Source organism: Xenopus laevis, chromosome 2S (assembly GCF_017654675.1).
Source record: "Xenopus laevis strain J_2021 chromosome 2S, Xenopus_laevis_v10.1, whole genome shotgun sequence".
Classification (NCBI taxonomy): Eukaryota; Metazoa; Chordata; class Amphibia; order Anura; family Pipidae; genus Xenopus; species Xenopus laevis.
The window spans coordinates 81,147,371-81,165,548 of record NC_054374.1 but is presented as its reverse complement, the minus strand read 5'-3'; the positions used below and the strand labels follow the sequence as shown (position 1 = coordinate 81,165,548).

General features: G+C 39.6%; 1 protein-coding gene across 1 annotated transcript; it reads left to right on the top strand.

The window, feature by feature from the left end:
- The first annotated feature begins 2,546 nt into the window (after positions 1–2,546).
- tmem50a.S (transmembrane protein 50A S homeolog) lies at positions 2,547–14,111 on the top strand. Its single transcript, NM_001096001.1, is given in 7 exon segments — positions 2,547–2,605; positions 4,094–4,197; positions 6,656–6,768; positions 10,637–10,704; positions 11,456–11,548; positions 12,778–12,838; positions 13,844–14,111. Coding segments are annotated over 6 exon segments (474 nt in total). The 5' UTR covers positions 2,547–2,605; positions 4,094–4,104; the 3' UTR covers positions 13,890–14,111.
- Positions 14,112–18,178: the final 4,067 nt, after the last annotated feature.

Here is an 18,178-nt window from a genome sequence, read left to right as displayed (position 1 = left end):
GTGGTTTATATTCATCCCCATCTAATAAAGCCGTGTTTGCCTTCCAATGAACTTATTTCCCTCCCTTAATGCCTTATACTATCACCATAGTGGCCCGTGGGGTCCCTGATCTCCACCTCACCCGTCTTCCCTGACTGCCCCTATCTCTCCACTGGGATGTCAATTGCTACGCGTGTCCAGTTAACCCATAGACCTCAATAAGGGTAACGTGATATCTAAGATCTGTCTATTATAAAATACTTACTACTATCAGGGAATCCTCAAGTTTATACCCTTACGTAAATACTATGGTGTGGTCAAATTAACCTACTAATCTTGGAAACCACTTCACTCGCAGTCCACATACCCTCTATTATAACTAAAGTTGCTTTACCCCACACTTACGGGCCGATTCACCAAGGGTCGAATATCGAGGGTTAATTAACCCTCGATATTCGACTGGGAATCGAAGGATTTAGCGCAGATAGTACGATCGAAGGATTATTCCTTCGATCGAACATTAAATCCTTCGAATCGTTCGATTCGAAGGATTTTAATCCGAAGATCGAAGGAATATCCTTCGATCAAAAAAACTTAGGAAAGCCTATGGGGACCTTCCCCATTGGCTAACATGGAGTTCGGTAGGTTTTAGATGGCGAACTAGGGGGTCGAAGTTTTTTTTAAAGAGACAGTACTTCGATTATCGAATGGTCAAATAGTCAAACGATTTTTAGTTCGAATCCTTCGATTCGAAGTCGTAGTTGAAGGTGGAAGTAGCCCATTCGATGGTTGAAGTAGCCCAAAAAACACTTCGAAATTCGAAGTTTTTTTTACTTCCAATCCTTCACTCGAAGTTAGTGAATCGGCCCCATAGTGTGAATGAACCACAAAAATACATATGTAAAAAATGTGCAAAAAAAAAAAGTGTAAAAATAGAATATGAAATTTAATTTGCAAAAAATAAAATATATTATAGTACAACGTGGCTTTACCGCTCCTGTGTAGAACGCATATTCAATAACATATACTAGGTCAACCCATTCACCTTTCCATATTCAGTGTAATAAGTGTTCAGTTCAATAGGCCTTTCAACAACTGGCCAAAGTTAATGGCAACCAAGTTCCATATCCATATCCCACATCAAGCGTCCCTCAATATAAATATATTTAAGACAGAGATATTTTGTGCATACTGCTACTAAAAAATGCCTTACCCTTTAATCAAAAAAGGGAATTTTTGTCCATATATTGCAATATATTTAAGCTGGCCAACTACGTCAGTCATCCCATATCTGGCCAGTCCTATGCTCAATTTTATCTGATTCATTAAGAATTCTATTGCTTCATTATACATTTTACAAAGGGACTAGGTATTACCTGCAACATAACTTGCTGCTTTCAAAGTAAAACTCCCAAACTTGGCTGCCCTTTTATTAGACACCAGTGGGATCACCTGACTATAGCTGGGAGGGGTGGGAGCTACAACATGGAGCTGGTCACTGCTCCTGTATAACTATAACAAACAAGGGAAAGTTGTGCTCACCACTATTTCCCATAAGGCATCATGGGAGGAGACATGCAAATCATTCCCTTATGTCCCTTTGGCCAACTATGCATCCAGAACCGCTGGTTTATAGCACAGATACTGTCTCCGCCCATGATGCCTTATTGGAGAATTAAACCTCTTCTTTTGGTATCTAGGCAGTGTTGTGTGTATGGCATGAGACAAGTAAATACCTTCTGATTTCAGAAGGCTTCGCTTTGCATGTAAATTGACTTCTTTTTAGCCCTTCTTGTCCTAACCAGGTTTGGTTTCCCATAAAGTGCACCAGTAAGAGCTGACAATCTATTTCTGGCACTAAGCAAAGAAAAGAGCTGGACATCTAGTTGCTGAAAAGCATTAAAGAATAAGCTAGCAAGTGAAGGACACCAATTGGGGTAGAAGCAGGACTTCCTACAAAATGTAGAGCAGAAGTGGCATACAAATCTGGAGTGTCTCAAGAAGAGCTTAATGGTTTTTGTGCAATTTTCCCGTTGTCTCCTACTTTCTGCCTTGTGATACTGTCCTTAAAATTTCACAAATCTGTATACACAAAAACACTCAGCCCTTACAGTACATAAAAACTAAAGATGACTTTATTTCGCCTGCACTAGTTCACACAAATATTAGTTCCCTTCTGATCAAATTGGGAGATGCCATTCTGATGGTGGCAGGTGTTGTTGCCATTTGGCAACCAGGAAAGAAAGTGTATACGCCCCTTCCCCTTGCATACATTGGGATAAATGACTTATTTTACGTAAATATTGGGAGCAAAAGCGGACTTGCTAGTGTCTGGTCAGGTACTATGGTGGGTACTGCGGGTAACCTAAATACTGCTACTGGCTAGCAACCACCACAAAAACATAAAAGCTTTCCCTTATACCATTCTACAGTACCGCCATCTTCTTCGCAACTACGTACAGCGTCACTGCGTCACTGCGCTTATATATCCGTGTAGGGCGACGTCACAATCTCGTGAGAAGAGACATGTGACGTCTGGGTTTGTTGGTCTGCAGGAGTGTAGAAGGAAGACATTGTCGGCTATCCGGGACTGTGGGCTGTGTGACATTAACGGGACTGTGGGGTGGTATGTGATTAGAACTTTTTTTTTTCTGTTCCAAACTGCGTTATAATCATTTTTAATACGTCATTCCTGTGGTCAACATGGGTTGTGGCTGGAACCAGCGAGGACTCCTTAAGCACTACATTTGTCTAAGTGCTCAGCTAAACAAGACCCTTTTTTGTTTTGGATGTCTGCACTCCTAAACACAATATAAAGTATATTCATATGTGATCTGTCAAGTGTATACAAGATTTCTCTTCCAATGTGACAGACAGAGGGGGACACAGAATGCTGCCATTTCATCTGGCAAAAGAAAGTCATATAGTGTTTCACATTCAGATATATAACATGCAGACAGATACAACCAGACACTTTATATGATCAGATTTTGTAGCATCCCACACAATTATATGCACACAAGATTGTATAGTACTTTATCATACTAAAGCCTCTCGTATAGTTAAGTATATAAGATGCATCAGGCAAAAGTAGAATATTGATCCCATTGCTCCCTTTAAACTACAGTTCTCTCTTTGTTTCAACCATAAGGGCAGAGACACATGGTCAGGATGGCAAACGGAGCGATTTGCTTTGTGAAGTCGCCCGAAGTTTCCTTGTGAGGCGACTTCGGAAAACGAAGCGCTCCAAGTGTCATCCCGCTGGCGATTTTCTATATAACAGATGGGAAGGCAGTTCGGGGAAATTAGACTTCCCAAAGAAAGAGGAGATTTGTTGCCGGGCGACTAATCTCACCAAATCTGACCGTGTGTCTCTGCCCTAAGCCTTCTGTTGGCTACAGTGAATAAGATCAACTTCTCAACTTTAGCTGAATAGCTTTACTGCTCATGATTAATAATAATACTGTATTGCATAAATCCAGAATATGAACAGTTCATGTAATTTCACAAAGTTGAATTTTCCTTCTTCGTAAAAACAAAAGATGTGTAAACCTGTACCTAAAGAAAGTCTCACTTGTAGTTTATGAACTATTTCCCCACAGTTTAAGCTGTCTGTGGGAATGCATGCTGGCAGCTGTAGCATAACAGGCATTCTTGATGTGCATACTGAATACGCAATTGTTACACAATATAATATGTCCTTGGCACTTGGGTGTCTATGTGAAACCTTCTTGGAAAGTGGGTAATTTTCTTTTAAATCCGCTGCTTTATTGTTACAGTTGCATGTTGTGTTTGATATGTTGGGCTTGGCAGATGTTTTTGAGAGATAATGCCAGCTGGTGACATTGCACAAAGTGCTCATGGTTTACTTTCTCTGGCTAACAAGTTTTAGTCTCCTACATATATATATATTCAAGGGGAACAATTTTAGAACAACAATTGCATACTGCTGTAATTCTGAAAATATCAGTCTTGTTTACTTCTTGCTAACATGGTGTATTATGGCCTGCAGATCTCCACACCTGTATTTCAACTTGTATCTTCTTAGCTTGACATCTTTTTTTTTTCTCTTGAATATATTGTTATCTACAGTTGTCTGTATTTTTCTCAACAGTTCTTTCCAAAATGTCTGGGTTTTTTGACAACTTGAGATGCTCAGAATGCATTGATTGGGGCGAGAAGAGAAACACAGTGGCCTCTGTTGCAGCTGGTGTTCTGGTAAGTGCTGTGTCTTTTGTGTAACTGTAAATGTGAGTGCTACTCGTAGTGTCAGGCCACTCACAGAGTTTCCCATTCAACTGAATAGCTGGATGCCATTCTGTCTGATCCCTAAGAAAGCTACATGGATGCAGAAGTAAAGATAAATGTTACTAGTCTGGAAAGAAGGTAAACTGTTAAAGGCTGAAATGTAGGTTACGTCTTTGGGATGCTGCTGCTGATTTAATAGGGAGGTTTTTTTAACAGTCCACAAGAAAGGGGCCTATTGAAGCCCTTTCAGATACAAAGCTTACCACTTCAGCATTCAAGTATTCCAGCTGATGCAGGCTTGAATGACTGCCCCTAGATGGCAGCACTGAATTTATTATTATTTATTTTTTAGTGATCGTCAGTTGCACTAAAGCTGCCCATCTGAGGGCCGCACAATCTTTAACTGCCACTGCTTCCCATAAAAAATCTTGGCTATGGCAAAAGATGGCAGTGACAGACGAACCCTTCTTAAACTGATCATCTGTTCATTTGGTTGGTGACTTTAACTCATCCATGTGAGAGGCCAAATCAGGCGGATCCAGTTGTTGACCCAGGGGCCGATGATCAGATAATTCAGAGAGACATAATATCTGGACAATATTTGGCTAGATATGTGTTTGTCAGACAAATTATCAAAATACTGTAGGTTGATGCAAAAAATCTTTTCTGAGTGAATGGTTTATTGCTTCCCCACGCCTTTCTTAGAAAAGTGCTTATACCCTCCCACCCAGGCAAAATCAAACCTTTGAGTGTCTGTCGCAGCTATCAATATGTAAAATTCATAGGATCCATCCCTGCCCTTGTTTTATTTCAATACATGTAGATCAGTAACTATTAGAGTACATACGTTTTATTTTTATTATTTTCATCATTATGTATTTTTAGATGGCCAACATATTCCACAGTGCTGTACAATAGATGGGTTTATACAAAGAATATACAGTAATACATACATAGCTAGCAGTAACCGATACAAAAGTTGAGAAGGACCCTGCACAAAAGAGCTTACAATCTAAATACAGCAGATTCTCATTAAATGCAGGTCCTTCTATGAAATTGGGCTGCATACTATGGCAACACTGTAATAGAAGCCTAAAACCTGACACATTGCACACACCATTATACATACCTATACAAATATTCACCCTTGCATTAGACATGTGGCAGATCTGTAAAGTTCTCCCGGTGTGATGAAGTGTTTTAATTATTGTGTCAGATCGACAGTAAAACAACTAATACATTGCATCAATAGTTTATATCTGGTCTCATCTACTGCTTTGCATATTTTAGCAGCATTAACATTTTGCATCCTACTCAGTCTGACATTACTTAAATTTGTATGAAAGGAATATGTATGCTCATCTCACCAGTGGAAAATCTATTTAAAGGAAAACTATACCCCCAAAATGAATACTTAAGCAACAGATAGTTTATATCAAATTGAATGACATATTAAAGAATCTTACCAAACTGGAATATATATTTACATAAATATTGCCCTTTTACATCTCTTGCCTTGAACCACCATTTCGTGACTCTATCTGTGCTGCCTCAGAGATCAGCTGACCAGAAATACTACAACACTAACTGTAACAGGAAGAAGTGAGGAAGCAAAAGGCAGAACTCTGTCTGTTAATTGGCTCATGTGACCTTACATGTGGTTTGTATGTGTGCGCAGTGAATCGTACGATCTCAGGGGGCGGCCCTTATTTTTTAATATGGCAATTTTCTATTTATGATTATCCAATGGCACTTACTACTAAAAAAGTATATTATTATGATAATGGTTCATTTACACGAAGCAGGGTTTTACATATGAACTGTTTTACTCAGTATCTTTTAATAGAGACCTACATTGTTTGGGGGGTATAGTTTTCCTTTAAAGGAACAGTTCCGTGTAAATATAAAAACTGGGTAAATAAAAAAAAAAATCTAATATAGTCAGTTTGTCAAAAATGTAATGTATAAAGGCTGGAGTGAGTGGATGTCTAACATAATAGCCAGAACACTATTTTCTGCTTTTCAGCTCTCTAACTCTGAGTTAGGGGGGACACATGGGACATAACTGTTCAGTGAGTTTGCAATTGATCCTCAGCATTGAGCTCAGATTCAAAGCAACAGTTATGACCCATGTGCCCCCCCTGAAGTCTCTGATTGGTTACTGCCTGGTTATCAATCAGTGTAAACCAAGAGAGCTGAAAAGCCGGAAGTGGTGTTCTGGCTATTATGTTACACATCCAGTCACTTGAGCCTGTATACATTACATTTAATGAAAAATATTTTGCACAGCCTATCTATTTACCCCATTTTTATTTTTACACTGAACAATTCCTTTAAGCTGTTTCTTGAATGTTTGACAGTACATGTATGGATATTGCTAATGTTTCTCTTATGCATTCTATATTTTCTGAATGAGGTATTTGTTCAGTTCTTTACAGGTTGGTGGATCATCATTGATGCTGCCGTCATTTATCCAGATACAGAAAGGCTGAATCATGCATACCATGCATGTGGTGTTATAGCCACTGTTGCATTTTTAATGTGAGTTATTCTTGAAATATATATATATATATATATATATATATATATATATATATATATATATATATATATATATATATATATATATATGTTACTTCCGCTTCTGACTCTGTCTGTTGTTTGTGCATTTTAAAAATGGCTCCCAAACAAACATATTATTAGTGGTGCATCACTACTGTTATCTTGCAAACTTATTTTTATTAGTGGTGCTTGCGAAGCAAAGCATCACTACTGTTATCTTGCAAACTTATTTTTATTCTTCTTCCGTATGAAAGTTTGGCGCGTAACTAGTCCCGCACCGTTTGTCCTAGACCCATGAATGAGGTGTCAAATCGTGCGGCTTAATCGGGAATGGGGTGGTATGACTTTTCTAAGGGGTGGGTGGTTAATTGCCCCTTGCGGGGGCAATTAACCACCCCGAAAAGTCCCATAGATTAACATTGAGGCCAACTTTTGACGGATTCTAGCGCAGAGAGGGAATCTTGTAGAAACGTTAAATTTACCACATTTGAAGAGGTTTGCGACCTGTGTCAGATGATACCCCACACGAGGGTATAAGTTTTACCCCCGGGGCAGGAGAGGTCCCCAAATTTGCCCCATTGACTTATAATGGGGAATTTATCGAATAATTAGTTTGTCGCAGACCCATGAATGAGGTGTCAAACCGTTCAGCTTATTCGGGAATGGGGTGTTGTGACTTTTCTGTCCTATTTTGGGGACCCAAAAAAGTGAGCGGAGCCGCAAACAACCAATCAGATTTTCCCTATTGACTTCAATGAGAAAATGTAAACAGCTGTAATTCTCACAGTAATAAAGCCAGAGCTCCCAAACTTGGCACCGTGGGTCACTGGGTGACTGCAGCCAAAATTTACAAAAAGTGGGCGGAGTCTACAACAGCCAATCAAATTTCAGCCATTCAATTAAATAGGAAAATTTTAAACTGCTGCCGCTCTTAGACGGTTAATGGCAGCCTCCTCAAAGTTGGCACAGTTGGTCACTGGGGGACTGGGATTAAAATTAAGAAAAGTGGGTGGAGCCAAAACCAACCAATCAGATTTCTTTGATTGGTTTTAATGGGAAAAATTAAGAAGGCTGCCATTCTCTCAGTATTGATGTCAGGGACCTTGAATATCACAAATGTGGTCGCTGGGGGTTTCCACTTCAAGTTTAGAAAAAGTGGGCGGAGCCACCAACAACCAATCAAATTTCATTCATTGATTTTCAATAGAAAAAAATAGAAATGCTGCCATTTTTACACATTAAATGACAGCATTCCCAAACTTTGGTATGTTAGTCACTGAGTGACTGTGGTTCACAATTAGGAAAAAAAGGGGCGGGGCAACAACAGCCAATCAGATTTGGGCCTGAGTTTTGCCACGGCAAGCACCACTCACATTTTCTTCAGGAAATGTACCTCTCTAGTTATTCATTATAATCTAGAAGACAGTTTAGACTTGTAGTACTGTTAAAAATTATTTTCTCTCTGTGTTTGTCAAGTAGAATATTAAAGGGGTGGTTCACCTTTACATTAGCTGTAAGTATGTTGTAGAATGGCAGCTTTTCAATTGGCCTTAATTTTTTCTTTATTATAGCTTTTTATTTATTTTATTTCTCTTTCCAGCTTTCAAATTTGGGTCACTGACCCCAAATATATTGTTATTGCTACTTTTATTACTTTTCCTTCTATTCAGGCCTCTCCTTTTCATATTTCAGTCTGTTATTGAAATCAATACATGGTTACTAGGGTAATTTGGACCCTAGCAACCAAATTGCTGAAATGGCAAACTGGAGAGCTGCTGAATAAAAAGCTAAATAACTCAAAAAAACACAAATAATAAAAAAGACAACTGCAAATTGTCTCAGAAGGGGTGGTTCACCTTTACATTAGCTGTAAGTATGTTGTAGAATGGCAGCTTTTCAATTGGCCTTAATTTTTTCTTTATTATAGCTTTTTATTTATTTTATTTCTCTTTCCAGCTTTCAAATTTGGGTCACTGACCCCATCTAAAAAATCAAATGCTCCGTAAGGCTACAAATATATTGTTATTGCTACTTTTATTACTTTTCCTTCTATTCAGGCCTCTCCTTTTCATATTTCAGTCTGTTATTGAAATCAATACATGGTTACTAGGGTAATTTGGACCCTAGCAACCAAATTGCTGAAATGGCAAACTGGAGAGCTGCTGAATAAAAAGCTAAATAACTCAAAAAAACACAAATAATAAAAAAGACAACTGCAAATTGTCTCAGAATATCACTTTTTACATCATACTAAAAATTAATTTAAAGGAAGCCAAACCCCTTTAAAAGAAACCAAACCCCTTTAAAGGAAACCAAACCCTTTATATTAAAATCCTCTATTCCCCTACCTGCTCCCCCCCAGCCTAGGTGTTGCCCTCAGAAAATGCCCCTAACTCTTAAGTTACCCCTCGTTGCAGATTCAGCGCATCAGAGTTCTCGGGCGCTATCTTCTTTTCTTTGATAATCTTCAGGTCTTTTTTCGGCGCTTTGGCAATTTCTGTCACTTTCGACGCATGTGCAGTTGTCAAAAACCAGAAGACTGCTCCCAACTGCACATGCACCAATGTACGTCGCCAACTTTACGAAGATTACTGAAAAGAAGAAGATGGTGCCTGTGAACTCTGATGCGCTGAATCTGCAATGAGGTGTAAGCAAAGAGTTGGGGCATTTACCGAGGGTAACACCTAGGCTGGGGGGAGCAGGTAGGGGGCCTATGTAGGGTAGTGGATTTTAATATAAAGGGTTTGGTTCTCCTTTAAGGGCCTTGGCACCAGCAGCATTTTCCTGGCCAATAATTGCTACAAATCACTTTAAATTCAGTTGCATGGAAAGTGCTTGAGGTCTTTCAAAAACCTGCTACTAATACATGCTTTGGAATGCATATTTGAGTGTTATTAGTGGGTGTCGGGCAACTCACAGAGTATCCCATTCAACTGAATGGCTGGATGCCATTGTCTGCAAATGGATGCAGAAGTAAAGACCAATGTTACTGTTCTGGAAGGAAGGTAAACTGGTAAGGGCTGAAATGTAGCTTATGTCTTTGGGATGCTGCTGCTGATTTAATAGGCTTTTTTTTTTAACAGTCTACAAGAAAGGGACTTATTGAAGATACAAAGCTTACCACTTCAGCATTCAAGTATTCCAGCTGATGCAGGCTTGAATGACTGCTCCTAGATGGCAGCACTGAATTTATTTTTTTTTGTTATCGTCAGTTGCACTAAAGCTGCCCATCTGAGGGACGCAAACTGGTTTAGAGTTTACTTTCGACCAATGAAAGTAAACTTAAAGGACCAGTAACATAAATGTTTTTTTTTTTAAAAAATTTGTTTCTTTTTAACGAAAAAAAAAACCACCAAGACATTACTTACCAGTTCTCTGCATGCGCTCCTCTTCAGAAAAGGCGACAGGGCGACGATCCATCGTGCCAGGGAGGAGAAGTTGAGCACCGCACGATGGATCGTCGCCCTGTGGCGTTTCTGAAGAGGAACGCATGCAGAGAATCGATAAGTCATTTCTTAATAATAGCTTTGCGAACTAAAAGTTTAAACTGTCTTGGTAGGTTCTTTTCGTTAAAAAGAAACAATTTTTTTTTAAAAAAAATTGTTACTCGTCCTTTAATTTTCATATAACTTTGCTTTTTCCCATTACTCAATTTATGTTTGGGCATAGTAGGAACCTTAGGTGGGCAGGCACTGATATAACAATAAGTTGTCTATGTTACTTGCTGTGTATTATGTTGTGCCTACTTCTTTATTCTAGTAATGGTATTGTTTATGTTTTATAAACCCAGAATATTCTTTTGTAAATATATTAATGTATCTGATCTTTTGTTTTTGTGCTTATATAGGATAAATGCAGTGTCCAATGGCCAGGTTCGTGGAGAAAGCTACAGTGAGGGATGTTTGGGGCAAACTGGTAAGTAATAAATGTGCTGGGATTCATACTGGGGCAGTAAAATTGTAATTGTGCCACCAAGGCAAATCTTTGTGCTATGCTAATTATCACATTTTTCTTAAAGGAAACCTATGACACTTCCCTCCCTGGAGCTGTGGCCTGTCACTTCCCATACTGTACTTGGGGGAGCCACAGCGGCACAGGCCAGAGCTCCTTATCCAAAGCTGCTGCCTGCTGGGATTGGACCTCTGAGTTTTTTATTGTTCATGCAAATTTATGATTGGCTTCTGAGTGCCCCAGTTCTAGTATAAAAGTGAAATTGGCCACATGGGATATACATGAGCACAGAATTTGCCTGTGCATAGGTAGATATGGTGGTACACAGATAACAGCTCTGGGTAAGGATCTTTACATTACGAGCCTGGGGGGAACTGTTTTTTCTCAACCAGATTGTGGCTTGTGCATACTGTACACAACTCCAGAAAGGGCAGCCCCTTAGCTTCATTCATTAGTGGATTGACCCTATTTATATATAGTGACTAAAGTACCCCCTCTATATAATGATATTATAAGTTACCGAGGAGTTTCATGACTGAAGGCCGAGTGTTTTTAAACGGGTCAAGGAACTCCAAGGTAACTTCTAATACCCTCGTATTTTACAACTGGGGGTACTTTTTTATTATAATACACAAATTTCAGTGAGTCATGTGACAGAAATGACATCAGAACTCACCGTTTATGACTGATGACTGATGACTGATTCTTTTTCCAGGTGCCCGTATTTGGCTTTTTATTGGCTTCATGTTGTCCTTTGGTTCTCTGATTGCATCCATGTGGATTTTGTTTGGCGGTTATGTAGCAAACGGTAGGTTAGTGAAATATTTTCATGGTGGTATAAAGAATTTTAAAAAGTGTTGAAAGAGTTGATTTTAGCAGATATTTGGATTTCTTTTCTACTGTACTCATTTACTAGTGTTTCTAGGTTTTCAGTACCTTTCTTTGGGCCATTTACTAACTATGATCAAATTTACACTAGCGCAGTGACCCATGGCCACCAACCAAATGTTTGCTTTCAGTGTTCTTCCTGCAGGTGCCTGAACAGGACAAATCACAGACAGGGGTGATCCTGACCCTTTGCCACCTGAGGCGACTCTCCTGCTGTTCACCCCCCCCCCCCGAGTATACCACTTGGGGGTGCCAAATGTAAGGCACCCCCAAGTGAATGTATTTACTTACCTGAAACCCCAGGACAGTGCTCCTATAAGCAGAAAACTCCACTGGCCCGGGGGTTATTCCAGCGAGCACCACTGAGCGCTTCTTTTATGGCTTCTTCTTTCTTCAAATTTCCCAGGGCAGACACATGCAGTAGAATGAAATAGCCAACGTTTTTGTTAAAGTTCGGCTTTTCGCTCTAATGCGCATGCACAGCTGCGAGAAAAAAGAAGTCGGAAGACAATCACTCTGTGGTGCTCGCTGGAATAACCCAGAGCTGGTGCAGTTTTTTTCTGATAGGAGCACCAGCCCAGGGTTTCAGGTTTTTGGGTTTTGCCTTCACTAAGGGGCAAATTTATCAAAATGTGAGATTAGATCTCACTACAGAGTAACTATTAGGGATGCACCGAATCCACTATTTTGGATTCAGCCAAAGCCCCGAATACTTCACTAAAAATTCGGCCGAATACCGAATCCTAATTTGCATATGCAAATTAAGGGTGGGAAGGGGGAAACTTTTTTTACTTCATGGTTTTGTGATAAAAAATTTGCATATGCAAATTAGGATTCGGTTCGGCCGGGCAGAAGGATTCGGCCGAATCCTGCTGTAAAAGGCCGAATCCTGGATTCGGTGCATCCCTAGTAATTATCAAATGATGAACTCTAATTTTCATCCTTTAAAATATATAAGAATCCCATAGGGATCAATAAAACGTGGGTGTGTTTTTCTGTGATGAGTGCTAATCTCACATTTTGATAAATCTGTTCCGAAATCTATTATACCAAGGGAAACTATTTTAAAAAGTGTCTGCTTAGGTGTATACATGGCTTTCCATATGCAATATGCGTGTTTAATCAATGAAATCTCTCTCCGTTTCACAGGTAACCCAGTGGTATATCCTGGAATTGCCATATTTTTTCAGAATGCTTTCATTTTCTTTGGGTGAGTGCACATTTTCTTGCAAATATTTTAAGATACACAATTAATAATCCTGGTTGAGACTGGAGACTGACTAGTGTTTCTGTTGGCCCTGTGTGCAAACTGCACTAGCTTTCTGTCAGTGATGGAACCTACCCTGCTGCAGAGACCGGGAACTAAATAGGAGGATACATTTACCAGTCAGAGTTGAGCACAGGAATTCCCATCACTTGACACTGTAGATCAGAAAACTTAGAGTAGTGTCAATATATGTGTTTGTTCGAATTTTTAAGTAGAAGTAAATGATTACTTACTGGGGAACCAATATAATTGCTTCAGCCTCAGAACTTTAAGGGACAGATTTATTAAGGGTAAAATTTTTTTTTTGGCCAGAGTTTTCGGGTTGATTCAATTTGTCCAAGCACAGAAAATTTGATGTAATTAATAAATTTCGATTAATCGAATTTCGAGTTTATGGGAGTTTTTAAAAAAAAAAAACAAAAAAACTCGACCCCTGATAAATGTGCCTCCAAGAGTAAAATCCAAACTCGCACTTCAACTGCACATGTGCACGGCCCTTTTTCTGTTAACACAGAATCTCATTTGGTATAAACCATTCCTTTAACTTTTGGTTTTAAATGTATTACTGTTAAAAATGACAAGTGATATTTCTCATATAGAAACATGTACTTCGGGGGAAGCCAAAAGGGTCAGATTCAACCATCACTATTTATAATCCAATTTTTGTATCAGATGAAGGTGTCGATATTGCCGTTACAATATGATGCAGATTTTTCAGTTGCACTAAAATTTGCCTGTGCAAATTAGGATTCAGGTTCAGTTTGGTACTCCTCAAAATCCAAAAATATTTTGTTCTTCTTTAATAATTTTTTTCTTCTTATGTGAGATTATATTTTTTAAAAAATTTATTTTTTTCATAATGAAAACAAACTGTAAATGTAAATGTTATTGCTTTTCTTTCAATACTGTCTATGTTAAACATTATTAATAATTGTAATCTTTTTCCAGGGGATTGGTTTTCAAATTTGGCCGGACTGAAGATTTATGGCAGTAAAATGACTTGAAAGACAACACTTCCCCCCCCCCCCTTTCTTAACACATTCCTAATTATAATCCATTTATTTGAAACACACCTTTATTTTTCAAGAGTACTGGAAATATGTACCACTGAATACTTTATTATAAGCTTTTGCACTTTTTATTTGTTTTGACTTAACAGCTGTTTTTATGTTTTGTAAATGTAAATTTGTCCTTGAAGTAAAACTGTTCAACAAAACACATGGAAATGCATTTTCTTGTTATCAGATTTCTGTATGTGTAACGTGTGTTTAATCTTTATAGCTGGTAACTGGGATGTTAGCTGAGAATATAATATAGATTTTGTATATGTTAGGAAAAAAACAGTCCCATAATGGCAGATGAACTGGCAATTGGTAATGCACAACCACAAACACCCACTTATAGCAAAATGTAGACTATGGGTAAGGGTCTGGCCACACAGGCAGATTCGGGGACATTAGTAGCCAGGCGACAAATCTCCTCTTCTTCATGGCGACTAATCTCCCCGATCTGCCTTCTGTCGGCTAGAATGTAAATCGTCTGGGGGCAGGCACATAGAACGCTTAGCTTTCCTGAGTCGCCCCAAAGTTTCCTCGTGAGACAATTACGGGCGACTTTGGATAACAAAGCGTTCCGTGTACCTGCCCCCAAGATATTTACATTTTAGCTGGCGGAAGGCAGATCGCCGATTAGAATAGGATTCGTCGCCTGGCGACTAATCTCCCCAAATCTGCCCGTGTGGCCAGACCCTTATAGGATCATCTATAGTTAGAGGGCAGAAGCTTGGGCTTTTCCTTGCCTTTTTCTGTATAGCTAGCTTAGGGTTGCACCGAATCCACTTTTTTGGATTCGGCCGAACCCTTTGCAAAAGATTCGGCCGAATACCGAACCGAATCCGAACCCTAATTTGCATATGCAAATTAGGGGTGGGAAGGGGAAAACTTCCTTGTTTTGTGACAAAAAGTCACGTGATTTCCCTCCCCACTCCTAATTTACATATGCAAATTCGATTTGGCCGAATCCAAATCCTGCTGAAAAAGGCTGAATCCCGAACCGAATCCTGGATTCGGTGCATCCCTAAGCTAGCTACATTATACAGTGCCACAATATCATTTTGCACACACAGGCTAACCAAGGGCAATATTTTTTTAGGTATAATTGTGAGGTTAAAAGAAAATGTAACATTCTTACCCAACCCATCCATCTGCTCCTCTGGTGTCAGTTCAATTGTTTTTTTCCTGATAACTGTTTTTAGGAGCAATTACAAGAGAACTTGCTAACATAAAGGCAATTTTTGTTCACTTTTAATTGACACATATAAGATAAACTATGGTTAGTCTGTGGATTATAAAGGGCATTGGAAGGCATGAGGCTGTTGTTTTTTTTTTTCCCAAAACAAGGTAGGCAAATGGCAGTATTTAGGGGATGTTCAGTGGTGGGGTTTGGAAGGGCTTGCCCAGTTATTACAGTTGGTTAGTTTATAAAAGCTAGGCATATATGGATAGATACTGACAGCCAACCCAGTCCCTCTAGTCTAGCCCAAGACAGCATCCTGTTAATAAATGAAGCAAAACACATGAGGCTAAATAAGATATTGATCAATAAGCCTGGAAAACGATTGCCTCATTGGGCTGTGGATGTGTTCCTTATCAGATAAGTTTGATCTGATTGTTCGTCCAGTGGCCAAACAATTGATTTTGCCTATTACTTACTAGGACAATAACCCAAAAATGTTCTACCATTGCGCCAAACTAACTATAACTTTTTATTTGACACCAAACAGCAATATATTATTATTAAATTCAGTCAATAGTGAGCATAGGCCTTGAGAAACCTCTCAATAGTAAGAGTGAAACACCTTTGAGCTTTTAAAGGACATGTAAACCATGTGTTTACCTACCAGGTAAGTTGGGCACATCTCCCCCACCCAAACTGAATGATTTGTACTGCATAAAACCTCTTCTTTCGCCATCATCATCACATTTTCCAAAAACAAATAACTTACCCATGGATATTTTCCCTTTGACAAATCATCAGTGCATTTACATCTGCAAACAGAACATGTGCCCTGTAAAGTTCACGCAACCAAGAATGCCGGCTTACTAGCGACACCTAAACACAATCATGCATACCATAATAGTACCTGACACCGACATTAACCTGCGATGCCTATACACAAATATAGTGATAACCCACGATAATGCAGGTGCAAGAGTAATCAAAGCCCTAGATAATGAAAAGGCGTTTGATTCGATTGAATGGCCATACCTGTGGGCAACACTACATTCGTTTTGGCTTTCAATCAAATTTCGTGCTATGGATTCAGGCACTGTATAGCTCACCTCAAGGAACCATAAGAACTAACCTCAACATGTCCATCCCCCTTCCAATTACACCAGGGTACAAGGGTTGCACCCTCTCACCAAACCTTTTTGCTATTGCAATGGAACCTCTTGTAGTTAGAATAAGACAAGCCGACAATATAAATGGTCTTAAATTGGGGCCCATAACCAAACAAAATGCCGTTTGCTGGCGATACTCTTTTATAACTGGCTAACCCCCACTCAGATGTAGAAGCAGCTTTTACTATAATACACATACATGGTTTTCTGGTCTGAAAATAAACTGGCAAAAGTCAACTGTGTTTGCAGCAGATAAATCAGAACCATTGCCTCAGGGTTTTTCTTACAATTAGATCACTACTATCTCATTTGTACTGGAATTTCTCTAACCCCAAAATTAGCTCAATGAAACTGCAACTGCCCACAGACGTGGGAGGGCTGGCTGCCCCTAACATGTTCCTCTACAACTAACCACTACATGGTGGAGGGCATCCCCAAACCCTGACAATGCGACAACACGACTGGAATCACAGGTTATAGGCTCCTATGAAGCACTAAGAGCCTATTATAGAGGCTGTGCATAAACAAACAAAGCAACTCTGGCCATGAAAGAAATTGTATGGACATGGAACAAGGCACTGAATCTATTCCCTTAGGGCAGGGGCACACAGCAGATTAGGGGAGATTTAGTCGCCTGGTGACTAATCGCCTCTTCTTCAGGGCAACAATCTCCCCGAACTGCCTTCCCCCTGCTAAAATGAAAAATCGCCTGCGGCAATGCACTCGTGGCGCTTCGATTTCCGAAGTCGCCTGAAGTTTCCTCGCGAGGCTGTGAGTGCCATTGCGCTGGCGTTTTCTCACTATAGCAGGCAGACGGCAGTTCGGTGAGATTGTCGCCCCGAAGAAGAGGCGATTAGTCGCCAGGCGTCTAAATCTCCCCAAATCTGCCCGTGTGCCCCTGCCCTAAGACACAGAGCTATTGCTCATGCTGCACAAGCCTCCAAGGTTCAAACCTCAAGGACTTGCACTAAGTGCTTAAGTGTACATACAAACTCCCTAACAATATGTTTTTCTTGCTACCTCCAACCAGGCCCGGACTGGCAATCTGTGGGTTCTGGCAAATGCCAGATGGGCTGCTATAAGGTCCCATAGAAAGTCAGTATTTAGTGGGCTGGTGAGGGCTGTTTGGGCCTCTATGTGGGCTGACCTAAAATGCCAGGGCCTATTTTAATTCTCAATCCGGACCTGCCTCCAACTGAGACATGTGGTACAAGCCCAGTTCCCTTCCACTCCAATAGATACTACACATAGAAGGGTTGAAAATTTAGCTAGTTCCCCAGTACTTAAAAAAAAAAAAAAAAAATCTGCCTTCTATGCTCACTTGACCGGGGCTAATGATTGCAAACTACCCACATTTCTAGATCAATGGAAGAGAGACATGCCCACATTAACTGAGGACACTTGGGTAGATACACTTGATACATTTGACAACTTAGTTTCATCCAGTGATAAACTAATCCAATTTAAATTTCTTCATGGGGTCAACTTCACACCATACAGGCGCCATAGAATCTCTTTTTTTTTAATTCTTTATTTTGATATAATAGAAAGAATAGGAACAAAGAAAAATACAGAATAGAATAGGAAAATATTAAAGGATAATCCATATGCCACAAAAAACATAAACAGAACATTATAAATCTATAAATCTGAACCTCTAGATTTATCCCCGGTTGTGTCTTATGTACCTTCCCTCACTGGCCTAACACCTATTGTTCGATAGTTCCACCGAAGGGTACACCTGCTTTATTCAGCTTGAGACGTTAACAGATCTAACAAATCCAAGGTGACCATATATCCCAAAATTGATCACTCTGATTGTTTATTATGTGAGTAATTTCCTCCATTTGTTTGATGTCTTCCACAGTGGAAAGCCACTCAG